The 20,348-nt window shown below is 53.4% G+C and overlaps 1 protein-coding gene across 4 annotated transcripts in view; it reads right to left on the bottom strand.

Moving 5' to 3' along the window:
* Window positions 1-1,082: 1,082 nt before the first annotated feature.
* PODXL (podocalyxin like) overlaps window positions 1,083-20,348 on the bottom strand; it is a 44,298-nt gene continuing 25,032 nt past the window's right edge. Inside the window, exons 2-9 of one of the 4 annotated variants that reach the window (XM_083830626.1) lie at window positions 16,496-17,383; window positions 14,359-14,507; window positions 13,487-13,552; window positions 8,007-8,157; window positions 6,943-7,004; window positions 6,676-6,843; window positions 5,919-5,975; window positions 1,083-4,649 (exon numbers count right to left, since the gene is read on the bottom strand). In XM_083830626.1, the coding sequence (XP_083686752.1) occupies window positions 4,455-4,649; window positions 5,919-5,975; window positions 6,676-6,843; window positions 6,943-7,004; window positions 8,007-8,157; window positions 13,487-13,552; window positions 14,359-14,507; window positions 16,496-17,383 (1,736 nt within the window). In that variant the 3' untranslated portion in view covers window positions 1,083-4,454. The remainder of the gene's footprint in view (window positions 4,650-5,918; window positions 5,976-6,675; window positions 6,844-6,942; window positions 7,005-8,006; window positions 8,158-13,486; window positions 13,553-14,358; window positions 14,508-16,495; window positions 17,384-20,348) is intronic. The other 3 variants (XM_083830627.1, XM_083830628.1, XM_083830629.1) reach the window with 3 other exon arrangements.

The raw sequence follows: 20,348 nt of genomic DNA, 5'->3' as shown, positions 1-20,348 counted from the left end.
ACCGCGAGCACCTCGCACGAGTGGTGCCGGAGCTGTGAAACCGGGGAGGAACAGAGGCTGATGCAAATCACTGGCTTTTAATACTTAAATTCCTTTTTTTCCCTCTCCCCCTTGCGTAAGTGGAAACTTTCTCCATCCAACCTAGAACAAAATGTTTTATTTGGGGCACACGACGGCAAATGGAAAGGTCGCGCTTCTGCCCTCCTTCGGAGGATGCTTGGCGCAGGGGTGCCAGCTTTGCTTTCGCAGCCTGACCCAGCCGTGGGGTGGGCAAAATGCAGAATTAGGGGCACTAATAGGGGACCTCTCCCTTCCCTCCTCACTCAGAGTCGCCCAAGTATGCTGTAGCCACTTTGGCTACCCAGGCATCTCGACCTTGGATGGTTGCATGCTGGCACTGCGGTGCGTCGTGCTGACTCCAAGCACCCAGAAGAAAAGGAGAGTTAGGGGGGAACTTTAATTTTTTTTTTTTCCTCTGATCCACCACAAGGTGAGGCAGAACACCTTTGATGTAGCTGGAAAAAATAAAAATAAAAATAAAAAAAATGCCTTTCCTCGGAAAAGCCCATTCCTGCACAATGAACTCCCCTGGGGTTGGTCCTTCAACCAGGGGGGACCAGGAGGGTGACGGATGCTCAGCTTGGCTCGGAGCAGGGGGAAAGGTGCAGGTTTGGCTGGCTACGGCCTTCTGGGGTCTTCTAAAGGCACTGGGGACTTTTTAAAGGCGCTGGGGACTCCAACAGGCAGTGGTGGAGCTGCCTCACCCACACCAGCTGAGCATCCCTCCCTTTTGGGTTTTCTCCCTTTAATCAAGGTCAGGTTTTCGTCACTATCCCGTTTTCTTTGACATGGCAGAAATGCAAGTTGGGCATCCCTGACTGTCTGGGCTGATTTTCTTCCTGCTCATCCCAACATTTTAACGTCTTCTTGCTAGCGGGACTGTGCAAAGCCTGTGCTGGCTTTCCAAACGAGCTTGAACCACACCAGCCCTACCCGCTACACGACTGCTGGTCCTGGATCTGGAGCCCAAGCCCTGCACGCCCCGCCCAGCACCCGCCGTTCCCCCAGCCAAGAAACGAGCCTTTTCCATACGAACCTTTATTGGCAGAAATACATGATGCTCTCAAAATATATATATTTGTAGGAAAATGCCAGAATAATCTCTGCGATCCAGTTCCTCGGTAAATTCCAGTGTACGTCAGACTCCTGTCCCCGCGGGAGGCGCCGCCGTGCGGAAAGCGAGAGCCGCGGGACGCGTGCGGGGCTCGGTGGCTGCGTCCTCTGCTTGCAGGGGACACTCACAGCATCGGGCTGCTCGGCGGGGCCACGGCACCGTCAGCGGCAGATAACTGATCCTAACCTTATTTACACGCTCCTGGAGGGTCTGCGAGTGGAGAAGTCTGTCCCAACTGCTCGCCAAAGGCTCGCCAGGAGGTTAGAGTCCCGATCGCTTCGCACGGCGTGTCCCGCCTTAAAGCTGTTGTAGGGGAAGAGGAGGGAAGCCAGGGGAAGAGGGGAGAGGGGCAGGGAGGGAGGAAATGCCTGGGGAGATTTTTTTTATTTTCATTTATTTTTGGTCTAACATTTATGGCTACGGTCTACGAAGGGAAGCATTAAGGCCAAAGATGCTCGTCGCTGCATTTCCTACCTGATTTATTTTATTTTTGCAAAAAGAATGTTACCAACATAAAAACTTACTGTTTTTTCTTTTTTTTTTTTTTTCTTTTTCCAAGGAAATAGTTCTTTAAATAGGGGAAGGAAGATGTACTATAAAATATTAGTGGTTTAAAAATATGGTGTCTGGAAAAATAAATAAATGTACAATTCCTATTCAAATATAAATCACTATAAGCACTTGCCGAGCAGTCGATATCTCCACCGGTCTCTGCTCTGAAAGATTTTAAGGTTGCTTGATCTCAAGCCATTGTAGGGTTCTCTCAGAAAGTCTTTGGACCTGACTCCTTAAAGCACTTTGGCATCTCTGCCCTGGGAAGGGGATCCTGGGCTTCTGCTGGCCGCCGAGGACCGAGCCGCAAGGTTGCCGAATTCGGGCACTCGATTCGGGAAGAAATGTGCCTCCCCAAGTGGCTGCGAGCTTCGTTAAGGGTTCGTTAAGGCTTGTTGGGATGTTAAGGAGCCGGGCTCGCTGCCACCCATGTGGAGGCACCGGCCCTGGGCTGTCCAGCTCCAGCAGGGAGGCGTTTTCCTGCTTCGCGGCGAGTTTTTGGTCCCCTCCCAGATTGGCCTTTAGCTTTTTACTTATTTTTGTTTTCTCTTTTTTTTTTTTTTTGATTTTTTTCCCCCCTCCAAAATCACTTCCCCGTAGTGCAGTGCACAGATAAGTGAAGTGCGCTGAGTACATCGCTAATGAACAGCAGGAGTATTTACATACAAAAATAGATAGGCTCGAACGCTTCAAACTGTCCGTCAGTGCAGGAGTGAAGGGAGAAGAGCTGGCCCCAGGGGACACGAGGCATCTTCCACCAGCTGCGGGGCGATCTGCCCCCTCCCTTTCATCTGTCAGCACCCCCGAGCGGGGTTTGGGCACCGTTTCCATTTCTCATCACCTCTTCTGCTTTGCCCGGCTTTGGGGACGGCCACGGGAAGGGGTCCCCGTGGTGTTGACCTGAAGGAAACCACCCGGCCGTGATGGGAGCGGGGCAGGATGACCCTGCTTGGGTGCTGTGCTCCGTCCCGAGCTCCTCTGCCTCCCTGGGACCACCAGGGCCTTGCTGCATCACCCCTTGACTGGAGGATTTCTCATTTCTCCTTTCTTGGAGGTCTCCTTGGAGGTCTCCAAAAGCCGCCTGGACGTGGCCCTGCCGGAGCAGGGCTCGGACCCGAGGACCTGCAGAGCTCCCTTCCCACCTCAGCCATCCCCTGAGGTCCACCTTGATGTGAGGATGCTGGAGATGCCCTCACCTGAGTGATTTCAGGTCCTCTGCCCTCGCTGCCACCTGCTGGAGGACGCAGCCCTGCCCCTGGGGCATCTGCTTGCACCAAAGCCGGGCTGCTCTGCGACATCCCCATCCCTCCAGAGCCAGCAAGGAGCTGGGACAGGAAGGGGAAAACCAGCAACGACCTTAGTCCAACCATTTTCTGCTCTGATTTTTGACCCCCTCTAAAGATTTACTGCAAAGGGAGCCCTTATATGAGACCAAGGGCTGCGGGACGAGGTTCAGTGAGCTGAGCTGGAGGCTGCTCTGCACATCTCTGCTCCTTCAGCCGCTTCTCAAGAAGAAAGGGAAGCTTGAGGATGTGGATTGAGCTTATCGGCCTCGTGGGGAGGAAACACCAAGGGCTGAGCGGATGGAAAGCTGCCACCGAGCCACCTGGCTCACGCTTCTGCTGCTTTTATCTCTTCTGCAGCTCACGCAGGACACCATGACCCCAAAAATCGCCGTGCACGTTGCCACCGGCCCTGGCAGAGGATGGAGGTGGGCCCGGTGCTGCTGCGGCGTTCCTGGCAGGTGATCAGATGCTTCCATAGGTAAATGCAGCCGCAGAGCTGGGCTGGGATCCTTTACAGCAAAAAAAGAACAAAAACACAACCGTGTGCCTGGGCTGGCGATCAGGCATCGCTCCAGGTCTCAAACGCTTCCTCGGAAGGATGAAATCAAGGAGTGACTCCTTTTCCTCTCCCTTCCTTTAATGTTAATGCAAAATCTGCTGCATCCTTCCCGTGGTCTGAAACAAGAAATCGCCCCAGCCCTGGAGCAGCCCTTTGTGGGGCAGCTGAAGGCAGGGTGGGATTTGGCATCCCCGGGCATTTGCTTGTGCCCCAAAGCGTGGCCGTGGTGCGTTTTCATCCAGCAGCTCGGCGGGGATGGAAACCGGCTGAAAAGGGAGCGAAGGGGCTGGTCCGGCTCCTCCTGCTCCATACCTGGGTGTTCTGCAAGGGAGCGTGTCGGGGAGGGCAGGGTGATGACCGAACGACATGGGCTGGAGGAATTTTTGAGCTCTGATTTCCAGGTTTGCTGTTGGGGTCTGCGCTCCCGTTCCCATCCTCGTGATGTTTCTTTTTATTTTGGGGTCCCTCGGTAGCTGGAGGCTGTGGTCAGATGGGGGACGGGAGGGGACGCAGCATCCCTGCTGCGAAAAAAACCTCGGACATCCCTGCTTGGAGGAAAGCAGGGCACCAAAGCTGCCCCATTCACCCCTTTGGGTCCCGTGGGGTTGGTCCCAAGGAGCACCCATGGGTGACAGAGCCGCTCGTCCCGATGCGGGTGCTGTGGTGACCACGGAGCTGTCTGCTCGCATCCCTCCCTCTGCCATCCTGCACCCCACCTGGCGGCCGTGATGAGCTCACGAGGGATTTTTCTGGGAATTTTGCCTTGTTTCGGAATTGTGCGTGTGTATGGGGGGGTTATGTTTGTTTTTTTTTTTTTAATTTTTTTTTTAGGGGAGTTGGGGGTTCTGGGGGAGTTGCTTCTTGCGGGATCAAGTTCCGTATCCTATAAATGCGTGTCCTCCTCTTCCTCCAGGTCTTCCTTCATGATGGTGTCGAGAGGGACGATCCAGCTGTCGCCCAGCTCGCCGTTGAGGTTCACCTTCTTCTCCTGCATTTCCGAGCAGGTCTCCATCACCTCCAGCGTGGGGTTGTCGTGGTAGCCGTTCTCCATCGTCTGCAGCTCCTCCGTCAGGCGCTGCTGCGAGGAAGAGAAAACCCAGAAAAAACCCCGGTGAGGAAGAGCTCGGATGTGCCCTGCCTGACACCTCGGGTCCTCCCCTTGCAGTATTTGCAGCCTTCCAGCCCGACGAGGCTGCTGCTCGTAGAGGGAGGCTCCATGGGGCAGCAGAGGCTGGGGGCTGCAGGCACGGCGAGGGGGGGGGGAGCACGGGGCTGGAGGAGGAGGCTGCCGGTGGTGGCAGGAGGGGAGAGCAGCTGGAGACCTGCAGAAAAACCTCCCCGAGGGCAGCTGGGGTGACGTGGCTGTGTCCCCACGTCACACACCTTGGGAGGAGGCCAGCACCGAAGGCTGAGCATCCTCGGCTCGCCCCAACCCTGCGTCCCTGCTCCTGCCTCCCCAGCTCCCCTTTCTGCCCCCTTTGTCCCTTTATTTTTATTCTCCACTCATCCCCCCCCCCGACATCTCCCTGCTTGCAGATGCCACCAGCCCATCTCTCCCTGCACCAGCATCACCCCCGTGCCCTGTCCTGGAGAGCTCCTGGTGGAGACCTTCCCTCTCCCTTCCCTTTGACCACGCACAGTTTTGGCTGGGGCATCCCCCCCCCTCCTCAGAAAGGGCTGATTCAGGGATGAATCAGGCGCTGAATCACCCGGCGCTCGGATCCACACTACTTCCAGCTGTGCCCCAGCCCTGTGGGCGCTTTCCTTTCATCTCCACCGCCAGCAGCATCCCCATCTCATCCCAACCTTGCATTTACCACGGGCGGCTCCTTCAGCCCCATCCCGTCCCATGGGGATTTACAGGGGCTGTGTTTACAGACTCCTGTGTTCTCCCCCTTATTTTCTTAGGGTTCTCTGTGTGTGTCCTCCTGGCCGTACAGCCGACGCGTTGCTCCTAACAAACGGTGGGAAGGGAAAAGGATGGAGAAGCGAAACCAGAGGGCTCGGCGCGAGCAGGCACTGCAGGAGCGGGCGGCGGAGCTGGAGGGGGGTGCTTGGAAGCAGGGGGGGGCCCTGAGCCCTCGAGGTTTGGGGGGGATGCTGGCAACCCCCCCCCAGGTCGAGGGATGCTGGTAAAACCCCCCCAGGTCGAGGGATGCTCGGGCAGTGCTTCCTCCCCGCCGTGGCACAGCACCCACAGCGAGGGGCAGGGGTCTTCCAAGCTGGGCTTTAGTAGGCTTTAGTCTTGTTAAAAGCTGCCAACCATCACAGGGGGGGCAAAAGCCGGGGAGCTGGGGGGGGGGGAGTTACAGATGCGGCACCCACCCCTGCGTTGAATTTAACTCACATTAAAGATCAGGATGGCACGTCCATCATCAAACCCGGGGAGATCAGGGTGGATGTGCTGCTTATTTCCAAGGTGAAACAACAGCAGGGTTTAAAAAGGGGGGGGGGGGGGAAGGGAGAAAAATAAAAGGAAAAAAAAAGAAAAAAGAAAAAAAAAAACACAACACAACAAAACTTTCAAGTCATTTTTGAAAGCAGCAGGAGCGAAATTTAAAAAAAATAAAAACAAAAAAGGAAAAAGCGTCCAAAAAACAAATGCAAAAAAGGAGAAATGCTTTTGACTTCCTAAACTATGCTCGCAAGCAGTCAGAAAAAGATCTGTCCCCGTGCTCCCCTTCTCCTTTGGTGCCGTATTTATTTTTCGTGATCAATCTTTTGTTTCTTTTTGGGGTGGGGGGGGGTGAAGGGGAGGAGTGGATGGGTTCGGAGAGGGGGGATTTGGGTTGAGAAAGCCTCTCTCATCAAAATTATGCCCGGACCTGAGGACGCTGCTCAGCTGCCCTGGGGGCAGCAGACGGATGCTGCTCGTGGCCGTACCCCTGCACCTCCAGCCCCTCGTTCCCTTGGTCCCCATCCCAAAAGCACCCGTGGCGTTCGGGCACCCTACGCTGAGATTTTGCACGGCAGCCCCTCGAGTGGCACCAGCAGGGAGGTCTCCACCAGCAGAGGGGCAACTCGTGTGCTCCCCGCCTCCTCGAGGTGCCCCTGGGGCAAGGAGGCGTCTCGGGGTGCCCGTCCCAACCCTCCTCCCACCTCACCTGGTTCTTCTTTTGGGAGAAACGCTGGTGGCAGCAGCCGTAGATGGCCGCGACGAGCAGCAGGGAGCAGGCCAGGGTGATGATGGTGATGATGAGGGGCGTGCTGAACTGGTCCTTCACCTCCTCCTCCATCTCCTGGTTGAGGTAGGTGACGTTGACGATGCCCAGCTGTCGAGGGAAGGACGGGTCAGGATCCAAGGTGGGGTGGCCACCCTGTGCCAGCCTCCTTTGGGGACGTCCCCACGTCGTGCCTGGGGAGCTGCTTACCTTCTCGAGCTCATTCCTCTTCTCCTTCAGCTCCTTGAAGACAGCTTCAGGGTGTAAAAGGCCTGGGGGAAGACAGAAGCTGCAGTGAGCACGGGGATGGAGAGGGGACGGGTTGTGCCACCGCCTCCTGCTCAGTGGAGGAGCTCCATGGAGGGACATTTTGGGTCCCTCTAAAGCTAGCCAAGGAGACCCAAGTCCCTCCTGGAGGTCTTATCAAGGGAGCTATGGGGGAAAGGTCCAGGCTTGACCCCAAACCTAAACAGGGGGTGACACCACCACGGTAGGAGGAGGTGGGATCCCAAGCGGGTCACATCCTGCTGCGGGAGAGAGGCTGCCCCGTTCCCTCCCTCGGGTGTTGTTTTGGGGACGGGGGCTGTACCCGGTGGGTCAGAGCCCACGTGGGGACAGCTGGTGGCTTGTCCCCACTGTCCCCTGTGCAAACACCCATGGGGAGCTCCGCGTTGGGAGATTTACAAAATGTTGGCTGCAAACACAGTGCTGGAGCAGTGCAGAATCGGTCCCCAGGGCCCCTCTGGGTTCCCCTGCCCATGATCACCTGCTGGAGGTGATTCCTAGCCTTGGTGAGGAGGAGGATGGAGCTCAACCCTTCCTCCCCACAGCTCCAGGGCAGCGTGATGCCTCCATCCCCTGATGCCTCCATCCCGATGCCCCTGTGCTCAAGCAATGTTTGGACACCCATGGGCAGAGCTGGATTTACCCAAAGGGCTCAGACGTGGCCAAGAAGCTCCCCTCCGTGGTCCTTTGGGGAAGGATTTGAGCCGGGCACTGGGTTTTGATGACGCTGGAGGTGTTTTTCTCCTGGACACTGGTCCCTGCTATGATTTACCATGGACAAGGAGAGGGACCTGGTGGGCTCAAGGCTACATTGATGAGCAAAGCTCATTTCTGGGCTTGTTGTGCATCTCCCAAGCCCCCAGGAAAGGGCAACCCGAGGAAAGCAGAACCTGACAGGGCTCTGGTAAACCCCCTGAGCCTCCAGCTGCCTCCCCACACCCATATCCCCCCCAAACCCTCCCCACAACAGGGCTTTGGGCCACACTCACGGTGCACCACCGCGTGCACAGCCCAGCGCTGGGGTGTGGAGGAGGCCAGCGTCACGGTGCACTTGTCCCTGTGGATGTCGAACGCCTGCCGCCCTATGGAGCAGAAGATCTCGAAGAAGGACTCGTTGCTGCTGGCAGCCCTCCAGTCGGCCTGCGGGGACAAACAGGGGCTTGGCACCGCCGCCCACGCACCCGGCGCCCCGCAGCATCACGCCCCTTCCCCAGGGTGGCGGGGTCATGGCGTCGCTGGGGATGGAAAAGACCTTCAAGATCATCAGCCACCACCCCGACCTACCACGTCCCATCACTAAACCACGTCCCCTGGTGCCACCTCTGCTCATCTCCTAAATATCTGCAGCCTGTCCTGGTGCTTGAGCACCCTCTCCATAAAGGAATCCAATCTAAACCAAATCTAAGCCTCTCCTGGCACAACGTGGGACTGTGATTTCGGATGCTGCGGCTGGAGCCATCCCTCCTCCTCCTCCTCGTCCGGCCGCTGCCGGCCCTCCCAGGGAACAGGAAAAGTTCAAAAGTCGTTTCTTTAGGAAAAGCCGAGCTCTTGGCTGCCGTTCCTCGCCGGGGCCCTGCGCCGGTCTTATCTGCGAGCCACAGCTTTTGGTGTTCCAGGAATAGCAGGTCCCCGAGGGAAGCGGGGTGGGGAGCTGAGGCCACAGCGGGAACGAGACAGGGCTGTGGTGCTCCAGGGGCATCTCCATCCCTCCCACCACCTGCATTTCTACCCCCTGGGCATTCCCCGGGGCTCTGCAGAGCAGAGAAAAAAAGGGTTTTGCTTCCGTATGAACTGGAGCATTGCTGCAGGGGTGAGGCTGGGTGGTACCGGAGGGATGACTGCGGAGGGGTGCATGGAGCCCTCGGCCCCTCTGGGTGCTCCTGAGACCCTCTGCATCTGCCTGATGCTCCCCAGCAGCTGGGAGCTCACTAAAGTACAGCTGATTGCTCTGCAGCCTGCATGCAGAGATGCTTTGTGCACAGATCCTGTACAGCAGCACGCACAAATCCTGCACGCACAGCTCCTGCGTGCACAATCCTGCATGCACACATCGTGCGTGCACAGGTCCGACACGCAGAGATGCCGCATGCAGAGCTCCTGTGCACAAAGGCACTGCGTGCATGGATCCCGTGGGTACAATCCTGCATCCACAGGATCTGTATGCATGGCTCCTGCACCGAGATGCTGTGTGCACAGACCTGTGTGCACAAATCCTGCACGTGCAAGTCCCGCGTGCACGGGAGCTGCATGCATGGGAGCCGCATGCACAGGTTCTACGTGCACAGATCCTGCATGCACAAACCCCACATTTGGAGATGTTCTTTGCAGAGACCCTGCATGCACTCATCCTGCACGCACAGCCCCTGCATGCAAAAAATCTTCCAGGCACACCCTTTGGAAACAAGCTGCCCTGGCTGGGAAGAGCTCTGCTCCCACCTGCTCCAGCACCTCCAACCTTCCTCCCTCTGCAACCCTCCAGGTCCTGCTTGTGCTGACGGCCACCAGCGTCCCCCTTGGCTGAGGAAAGCCCCGAATCTCACCCCATTTCATCTAAATATTTGGGAAGTGGCCCTGGAAGCGGCGGTAGAACCAGGATGCACGTGGTGGGGCGGAAGGCTGGTCCCGGGTGCAGCAAGAGGGCGAGCTCGGCACTGGGAACTTTTCCCTTTCTATTTGTAGCAGGAAAAGCTTCTTCCTTCGAGCTGTCCTGGCTGCATCCCCAGCAGCATCAGGGGAAAAGCTGCAGGCAGCAGGATGAGGCAGCTGGAGAGGGCAGAGAGGCCTTGGCTCGCTTGGGGTGCTGTTTTTAGCCTGCTCGGACGCTGGGCTGTGCTCCTACGCTTTGCACGTCCTGCAGCTCTCGGTCCCTGAGCACGCACAGCACTTTCTGTTTGGCAGCAGCCTTAAAAGCCTCTCTGCTGCCTCCCTGCAAAGCCTTCTCCGGGGTTTCCCTCACAGTTCCCAGCACTGGCCACCCCGTTCCTCCTCCTGGCACCCCACGAAGAAGCAAAAACATTTAAAACTTTTTTTTTTGGGGGGGCGGATGCCAGGGAGGCTAAAACCCTTGCATTTTAAGGATGATGAGCACCAAACCGCTTTCCTGCTGGCTGTCGAGCGATGCCTAAACCCCGTAACATGCTGATCAGGAGGGATTTGCCCTTTCCCAGCAGGGGGCCAGGGGGATGCCCTGGTGGTGCCCCGGCCTCGCGCCCTCTCCCCGCCGGAGCCGCTCGCATTCCTTGGCCGGAGTTGAGAGGCGCTGCCGAGCGGCGCGGATCCGGTTCCCACACTGGCGGGGACCTAAAACCAACATCCCCCGGTGAGGTAACGGCACTTGAGTCAACAAACAGCCGGGTGGGGCGAGTGGGGGTACGACCCTGCTCGGCACAGGGTCCCGCGGCCCCTTGGGGACCGTCCCCAGCCCGGAGAGGGGGGACAGGTTCGGGTACGGGGGTCTCGCCGTGTGTTTTGCATCCCCTGGCTGGAGCAGGTTGTGGTGCCCCCCCGGTATCCTCCGAGCTGGGCACATCCAGGTCCCAGCTGGGGATGTGGTGAAGGAGCCCTGGGAGGTGGTCGTGGGGTTGTTGCGGTCCTGATGGAGCTCAGGGGACACTGGTCACCTCTAGCATTGTCACCTCCCGTGGCACCGAATGGGTTTGGGGTGAGGAGCGGGGTGGCTGCTGAGGCTGGAGCACCCCAAGCAGCCACCGAAAACCCAGCTGAGGATACAGGAGCTAGACCTTAGGAAAGTCACCCTACATAGCGCAAGGCATTAGGCTAACGAGCCTCATTAAGAAACCTGTTAAGATCCTGCTGTAATCAACGGAAGGAGAAGGGACAACAGGGAGTGTGGGACAACCTGGACCAAACAGCTCAGCGCTAGACAAAAACATCACCCACCAATGAAGGATGCTGGAACCGAGCAGCCTGTAAAGGACCTTCATTCACCTGCATGGTACCAACTATAAAACCGGCTTTTGTTTTTTCATTTTAAGAGTTTGCAGATCATTTTCTTTTGAAATTTTGAGTTCACTGAAGCTGAGAAACTGAGGTGCAGTGCCCGTGGCTCTCAGGCTCAGTCCCAAGCTTTTTGTCAGGGTCCCCGCACTGCCAACGATGCTCCAGGAGCTGCGAGGCACAGGGGGGATGCCCGCATCACCCCCTCCTCTGCCAGGTGGGACGTGGGCACGTCTCCCAGCCCCTGCATTGCCCTCACCGTGCTTCACCCAGCTGGAGCTGAGCTTTCAGCACAATGCAGTCCCAATCCTGGCTTGTTTTACGGCCCAGGATCCGAGCCCTTTCTGGAACACTTCTCCTTATAGCACACACTTTCCTGTTTTCCCACGGGCTGCAAAATGCGAAGGGTTTTTTTTCACTTTGCTGTCAAGCTTTGGCTAGAGACTTGTTTACGGGACCTACAAAGCAGGGAAGCCAGATAGTGCCACTTCTCTGCTAGTTGCTCAGCTTGGGAGGCATAACATTTAATGTGATTTTCGGGAATTTACCGAATGGGATGTTAATGGCTGGGAGGTGTTCTGGCAGCGGAGGGGACTGATGCTACGGGAGGATGCACCCTTGCAGTCTTTCTGCAGCCATTTCAGAATGCAATTGGCATTTAGCACTAACGAGGCTGCCGATCGTTATCACACCCAGGGGACCCCAAGGAAAAGAGTGGGGTAGACGTGGTGGCTCACCAGCTCCAGGGAGCAAATGCCCAGAGAGGACCACAGATGATGCCAAGCTGTGATGTCTGCTCACCCCGTAGCTTGCTGGTGCATCGCCGTGCACCATCATTTCGCAGCCTTACAGCCCCATTTCCACAAAGCCCTGTGGCACAGCTCGAGCTAAGCCATGGGATGGGGAGCAGCTCCACGCAGTGAGACTGCACCCAGGAGGAGGGATAAAGCCTTAAACACCACGATGGTCATAGGTCACCTTGATGTTTTGGGCTCCAAAATTAGATTTGGTCAATCTGATGAAATATTTGTATATAGTCCATGAAAAATTTGGTGAGAAGCTTTCCCAGGGCAGACACGGCTGTGGGTTTGGGCACTGCATGGGGCTGGTAAGTGGACGCTCTCAGGAAGGGCTCTCCTGCTGTAGCATCCAGGCCATGGGCATCCTCATCCTCAGCATTCAGGGCAACATGGCCAAAAAATCATTGCTTCAGCTGGTATCTGGGCAAAGAGCACTTCCACCCAGCAAGAGCCAAAGCAGGAAGGTGATGGCCATGAGGTGGCAGCACAGGGGTTTTCCCTCTTCCAGGAGCTCAGCGGGTGCTAGAGGGAGATGATGCAAACCTTCTCCAGGGCTGCCAGGCAGGGCCGCCACCTAGCCACAGGGAATTTCAAAGCTGCTGTGGTCAGTAGGAGCCATTGTACTCCTCTCAGTATGCATTTCAAGTGGTTTTAGGGATTATGGTTCATAAAACTGCTCTTTGCATCTTGCCACCATACGGTGAAGTCAATGCCAGTCCGTCTGGGGACAGCTGAGGTTCATGAACCTGAGCAGCTAGTTGATGCTGCGAAGCATGAGCTGTGGGAATGCCCACGGGTTGGCAATTTCCCAATGCTTACATTGCCTTGGCAGTGCCGAGGTCCAAAAACCAGAACATTATAACCCCCAAACCAACAAAAAAACACCCCAAATGCACAGCAGTCAGGATCTCACCAGCATTTAAGATCTCACCAGCCGTGTGGTATTGGCTCTTGCTCCTGGCCATAAAGCTAAAAACTCAACCTATTTATAAATTATTAATAAATTCCATCTTCCCTACTGCAGGAAACCTGTAGTTTCCACACAAATGTTTTTGAAAGTGGGTATCCCTCAGAAAAGCCACCAGGGATTTGGGTACCCCCCAAGAAAAGGGGTCTTGGTATATACTCTTGGGTTGGGTTTGCCTTTCCCTCACCTTGGAACTACATCGTACCACTTTCTCGTCCTGCAGAGGCTTTGGAACAAATGAATTAGAGATTTTTGCTCTTACTTTAGGGATTCATGAGCTCATTTAGCATCAAGGAGCACAAAAAAAACCAGACTCCCACCTGCTGGTCACTCCGTAGCTGGATGCCACCTTCACATTTTTTATTTATTTTTTGAGTTTTGGGGTGAACTTCATGCTCCTCTGCAGTCAAAGGCAAAGCTTCCCCATTAGCTTTAAAGGATGGTTTCATCTTCTAAAACTTTCCAGTGCCTCTTTTCTGAGACCTAGGCTGGCTGAGTGGGTCCCTCCACATGAAGAAGTCCTCATGGGTTTCTTCTGTTCCTGCCACGTCCCCCACTGGGTGATACTGATGAGCATGGATTTACATTCACCATTGTACATTCCAAAAGTTTTTGCATCTTATTTTGAGGGAATTACTGTGATCTCTGTAGGCTCACATGCTCAGAGCGCCACAGGTTGCCAGCTGATCACTAACAGCAGCCCAGCAGCTAATCCTACGGAAAAATCCCCAAGGATGCTACTTACACAGGTTTTAGTTTCTTTCAGATTTATGATGGGCCACGTGTCTTGGATCTGGTTGTCACAAATGATCTGGAAAGACACAAGAAATACAACTGTCAAAATGTTGGCATAGGTTGAAGGGCCGTTGACCACTGATACAACAATCTGCCCCAAACCATGAGCCAACCCAACCAAAGCCCTGACCTGCTTTATGAGGACAGGACAGGCCCAGCAGCCCTCCACTGTGTGATAAGAGTTCTCCTGGGTAACTTGAACGGTTGCCTGGGGAATGCTTGCTAATTTACCTCCTAAACCTGTCTTAGGGTTTGCAGTATGGGGCAAAGTGGGAATTGGCTTGGGCAGTAGGAAGATCCATGCCAGTGTCCACGATGCAGTTCTACCCTACAAAAGATGAGCGTCTAGAAACAGGATCCCCTTCCCTCCTGATTAGCACCAGGGTCTTTCATTATCCGGGCTTGCATTTTTAGACCCTCCCAAGCCATTTTCTGCAAGGTTTACACTGAATTGTGGTCTTTGCTCTGTCACCAGGGCCATTACACTTCCCCTCTCTTCCCAAATTTCACTTCTTCCCTGGTCAGCACCCAATGTATGGTCCTCTTCACCTCCATCCATCTCTGGAAAGTAATGTGAGAGAGTGTTTATCCACTCTTATTTTGCTGTCTTGTGTTTTCTCTCTGACACAGACACACACAGTGAGAAGGGCTGCAGGTTTTACACCTACATGCCAGCTAAAAATTAGTGTGACTTGGGGATAAAAGTTGAGTTTGGGATCGTGCTCCCAACTCAACAGAGCTGATTCAGGAAAAGCGAGCGCCCTTTTTAGCTATGTTCTGGACACCATCACAAAGTGCCCACCTTCCTGTAGGTGTCATTACCTCATTTTTGAAGGAAATATTAGGGTGTTGTTGGGCAGGCCTGCTGCTTATCGTCTGGTCCCCCTGGGCTGGTGCTGGCGGCTGGGCACTGGTGGGGCTCCGCTCAGTAAGTCCGGGTTTGTCTGGCACAGATCCTTGGCTTGTGTGGTCTGGGTCCCCAACACACACCAAAAAACAAGAAGACAGACACTGATATACAGCAGAGAGGATACAGCTGACACAGCTCCACTTGTGAGAGGGTGAAAATGGGTTTCCAACTCTTGCCCTGCCTTTAAGCTCCTCACTACACCTAGCAACTCATGGAAAGGCTTTGGGTTGCTCCTGTTTTAAAATAAAAATCGTATTGTTGATGATATTTTCCACTGCTGAAAGCCATCCGACTCTTCTGGAGAGATGAACCCAAGGGCTACGATGGCTGTGCTAGCTGGGAAATCACTTAAAAAACAGGTATTGCTGGGCAAATGGGATGGCCCTCATTTCACCTTGTCCATGTTTCTTTCATCTACAACATCTAGAAGTCTACAACAGAGGTAGATTGAGCTGGCTACCCAGGATCTCCAGTTAATGGAGGTCAGCGTGCCATCCCCCTGACCACTGCAGCCCTAAAAGAGGGGATGCAGCATACCATAAACTCTGCTGGCTGCATCTCCATCAGCTATGGAAGAAGCCCAGGATGACCTGTTTAGTAGTGCCTGGTACTACGGGAGGCAGACTGGGTCTAGCAGGGAGCCATCTACCAGCCCCATGAGAGTGTCACAGATACCTGAGACCATCTCAGGTGCCTTTGTTAAGGCCTGTAGCATTTTAAGGTTTCTTGTGCAAAGGGAGTAATGCAAGGAGCAGCCTCCTGCCTTCACAGATCCTTTCAAGGATTTGCATCCCCAGGTTCCTAATTGATCCTTAAATGGTGACAAAGAGAATTAGAGCACTACATCCTGTTTACAGCCTGTTTCCTTTTCAGATTCCTGCCTCTTCTGCAGCAAAAATGAGGGATATTTTCTCCTGGACACCTTGTGGAGACTCCAGGGGAAAAAAAATAATATTTCAGTTTCATTCTCTCACCTATTTATTGTACGCAAATATTTCTTAACCCCTTCATGTTCAATGTTTCATGCCGAATTTGAATCAAAATAATTTCCTTGTCCATCCTTTAATGGAGAATAGTCCTGTGGAGCATGAGGGGAAGGAAACATCCTTTATGAAGATTCATAGAATCTTCTTTCTTGACGATTCAAGACTCATTTCACCTATCCTTAACTGCTAGCTTGAAACATGGCTTGGAGAAAGCCAGTGAAGCTGCTGTTGCCATAAAACCTTGGCCTGTTTGGTGATGCTGGTAGCAAGGAGGAGCTGGAAGGCTGGAAGGGAAGGAGTGGCTTCTGCATTGCAGGTAACGAGAACTGGGTCGACTAGATATTCCCCAGAGGAGGATAATGAAGGGTTCCAACAAATGCCACAGGGGAGGTGGAGCTGTGCCTCACCAGTGAACTAACAACGACCCCACAAAGCTCCAGAGGTCTAGAGCAAGCACATTGGTGGTGTTCAGCAATATCCAAACCACCATGTGGGCACTGCTAATGCTTCTCAGGCAGAAGTCAGCATCCCAAACCCCTGTGGTCGTGCTGAATATCCTACCTAACTGCTTAGAGTCCTCTGGGGTTGTAGACTCAGAGTTGAGCCACAAAATCTCCTTAGTCATCTAAAGCTTATTTTCTGTGCATGCCCAGACAGCCTTCACTAAGCTGTCAGCTGTATTAGGGACCTTCCTCGTTCAGCATTTGGGGTGCCATCAATCTGTTTCATCAATGCCCTGCCTCTGAAGTTATTGCTGCTGCCTCCCTTTTGCAGCCACTGAAGATCGAGGCACTGCAGTCAGCGATGCTTGGGGTTTGGTCCACCTGAAAGCAGACGTCCGTGCTTTCAGATGATCCGTGCCTTGAATTACATTGACACGATCTCACTGACAACAACGGGGACCTAAACGTCAGGGTGTCATGGAAAAAAGTATGCTGGAAAGTCCTAAAATGAGACGAGGCAATGGCACCCCATAATGACAGGAGGTGTATAGGGTAGCCAAAGGAAAAGATCTCATAAGGGCACCCTACCCCAAAAAATCAAGGTTTTAGTCTTCTGTTACCTGCTCGAGGAGTCGGTGTGGTGGCAGCATTTGAGACCTTGACTGTGCTGCCAGTGGGTAAAGACGGAGGTGTTTTAGCAGGGGCAGGGGACACGGACCCAGCAGAAGAGGTAGCAGAGGTGACAGCACTCCCTGGCTGCGGGGAAGAGGCCAGCCTCTGGACTGGAGAAGCAGGAGAAGAGCGAGGCTGGTCAGTGACGGACTGGGGAGAAGAGGCACTGAGGTCCTTGACGCTGGGTGGAAGGCCGGCTGCTGGGACTCCAGTGCTCCCAACAGTGCTGGCCAACTGGCCCGAGGGGCAGCTTCCCTGATCCACGCTGCACGGAGATGTCGTGACAGCAACCACCGAGCCCCTCGTCGTGGTTAGGGAGCTGCTCGCCTGGGTGGGATTGGGGCTTGCAGCAGGCTTGGCTACCGAGCCTCCCGAGGTGGCTGCAGGGGTGGTCTTCTGCTGGGTGGTGCTGGGGGCTGCTGTAGGGGTGGTCCTGGAGCTGGCTGAAGGGCTGACCTTCTGAGGAGCACTAAGTGACGTGGTGGGGGAAGGCAGAGGGTCATCTGGCTTGTCTGTGGGCTTTATGGTTGGAGTTGTGGTTACTGATGGCTGGGTGGTGGGTGGGTTCCTCAGAGTGCTTGTAGGGGTGGTCTTTGGAGCAGTGGTGGATGATGTTGCAGGGATGGAGAGTGCTGAGCTTCCTGGTTTGCTTGTGGGGGCTGCCCCTGGAGTTGTTGGGGGCAACGCCCCAGGGTTGGGAATTTGGCTGCCCGGCTTGCTTGTGGGGGAGCTCCCTTGGACGTTGCTGGTGGCTGTAGTGATGGTGATCTGCTTAGCTTCTCCTGGGCTCGCCGTGGTCAACTTTGCAACGGTACCATCTTCGTCAGAGCTGACACCTAGGGAAAAGCAGAAAAGCCGAGATAAACTTTGGACTAGGGGAACTTCCTTCGGTTTTCACCCAAAACAGGTATTTGCAGAAATGAACGCTGAACAGAAACCGTGAGTCATCCACTCGGGGCTTGTCTCACACTCTCTAAACTCTCACTGAATGCTGCGCTATGGCATCAATTCGGCCAGCAGAGCAGGAGGGCAAGACCTGCTGGCACCCAGAAGTCAGGTCTGCCCTGATGCAAGGTGCATCACCTCCCATGCAGAGTGCTGCAGGCCACTCCTTAAAAAAACAACAATAACAACAACAACAACAACAAAACATACCCAGCCCTTCTAGGAGACGTCTTTTAAAGAAAAACCTTTCCTTTAAGGAAAGGTTGGACGTGGTGTTTAGGGACATGGTTTAGTGGGTGACGTCGGTGGTAGGGGGAAGGTTGGACCAGATGGTCTTGGAGGGCTTTTCCAACCTTAATGATTCTAGGAGAGCAGCTAAGGGACACAACGGGTGCTGTTTGTCCAGCCCCAAGGGTCTCTCAGGTCCCCGTAGTGGCGAGATGCTGCAGATAAATGAGGTGAACCCTTTCGACAACTTTGGAAGTTTTATTATTTTTGCAAGCTTAACGTTTGCTTCTTTCATTGTTCACATTTCAACTTATTTTCCTCCCAAACTCAGATTGTTACTATGAAAAGCAACACAAAATAGGCACACATGTTAATTCGCAGAGTCAAACTTCATACAGGCAGAAATCCCCAGCTAGGTGAACTATGGAAAGAATATTTATTCTACTTGCTCCGAAAGAATGGGTCAACACTAGACCGAGCTTGCAATTAAATGCAAAAAGCATTTACTTGGAGACGTATAATTTTAATTTCAAGGCTGTTCAACTCAGTTATCCATTGCAAATATTATCACCAAATTACAATCACTTGCTTGTTAAGCTTACTGTTCCAAAAAGCCCAAGAAATTCATATAAAAATGTTAAAGGTTAGTGTTCAGTTTCATATGGAAGTGTTAAAAAAAAATTAAATGATTCATTTAGGTAGAAAAAGGAAAAGCAAACCAGGAAAGGAAGGGTTCCATCTACATGTACCATGCAAATCTTGAACACCATGACAAAAGCACAACCTGAACCATGAAGTTCCCACGTGTTTTCCTGTGGTCTCTATCCCATATTTGTACATCCCAAAGCATGATATAGAAATGCTAATTGTGTCGTGGCTTGGTTATTTTTGGGGAAAGCCGTGAGAGCTGGTGTAACCTCAATGGGAATGAAGCTCGGTCTCATTGCAAAGAGCATTGCCCATTGCTCGGTTATCACACAGAATGAGATCCGCAGTTGATTTCTGAAGAATGTTTTAAATTCTCAAATTATGAATCTTTTTATGAGTGAGGGGCACAGCTGAAGGACAGGTTACATGGGAAAAGAGCTCTCTGACAGCAGCAACACGCTGCAACACTCAAACATGCTATACACACCACGAGACTGGATGCAAAATTTGGGTCCTTTTTTCTGTTTGTAATCACAGCGGGAGCTCCATCAGTCGCTGCAGAGATGACCTTCCCCACTGCACACAGTAACTCCCAGCTCTGGGCACTTGCTCAAATTCACCCCGGGAAAAGTTTCAGCTAATTTTTCACCCTTCAGAAACTGCAGACTGCCCTGCACCAGTGCACCTGCATGGAGGCAGGAAACCTACCTGAATTGGGGGGGGGGGGGGGGGGATATGTTTCTTACATTTGATGACAAATCAAAACAGGGCTATTTTTTTTGCCCTTGTATATTGTTTCCAACTGCCCAAAGTAGGAGTGAAACTTCCCAGGATGGATTTTTAGCCATTTCCAGGCACTGCTCTTGAGATGTCAATTCCTCTGTGCTGGCTTACTGGCAAGGTTTTTTTTTCTCTTGCAGAGCCTGTTTATTAGCACTGGTTGCGCTTCAAAGATCTGATGGAAGCTCAAGTTTCTGAGATTTGTACCACTGGGGAAATCTAACCTGGATCAACCCTACCAAGTCAAGACCTGGAGGCTGGAGGCACAGACAGCACCTGGGGTATGGGATTTGGGGTGGGGAGCTGTGGCAGGTTTGGGCTCATCTGAACAGAGAAATGCCAGGAGAAAAGATGAGCAGACAATACCATTCCTATTCCTGTTTCCCCATCAGCCAACAGGAGCAGCCATTCTGCAAACACCATTGAGATGTGAGCTTAGTAAACTAACAGCATGAATTATTTCAGGGGCTTGCAAGAAAACATCTCCTCTACACTTGCAGGAAAAGACCATTCATGGAGAGAAGTCATAGGTATTATTGGACTGACCACTGGCTGCAGGAGAAAAAAAGGAGAGGAAGAAAAACACAGGTGTAAGATGTGGGCACCCAGGAGAGGAGACCTGGGTGCAAAAGATAGGAGGAAGTTTTCTTCCAGCTGCCTCCTTAGCTGTATGATCAACTTGCCTGGCTTGAATTCTTGGTGATGGTTGCTGCAAGTTAGAGAGCCGGCATCCAGTTAGCCACAAAATGGATCTACCCCATAAATAGGGATGTAAAAGCCAGACAGGGGCTCTGATGAAAAGGGGAAAACTACCCGCACCCTAGTGGTAGAAGGAATATTAAAGAGATGTAAATAAAGAAAGGGTCGGAAGGAAGGTGGAGGAAATCTCCCACTGCTGTCACTTCCTTTTCTTAACCTGTCCCTGTCCCAGAGAGGCAGGAAGCAAATGTGTTGAAGAAAAATTAGAAAGGGCAATTCAATTCAACTCAGTCCAAAAGAGAAAGGGGCAGGTCCATGCCTTGGCTCCGGGACAGTCTCGGTAGCCAGCTGGGTCCCCATGAACCGTGTGAAGCTGCCCCATCACTTCTGCGTCCCAACCCAGGGAGCTGCAGCTGTGTTTTTACCAATTTCAGTGGAAAAAGGGGGAAAAAGCCTAAAGCTAGGCATCTTTCTGCTGATAGAGAAAAACTGTGTGATCCT

This window comes from Anser anser, assembly GCF_964211835.1.
Source record: "Anser anser genome assembly, chromosome: 1".
NCBI classification, from domain to species: domain Eukaryota; kingdom Metazoa; phylum Chordata; class Aves; order Anseriformes; family Anatidae; genus Anser; species Anser anser.
The sequence above is the reverse complement of the archived record's forward strand: the minus strand, read 5'-3'. Positions and strand labels throughout refer to the sequence as shown.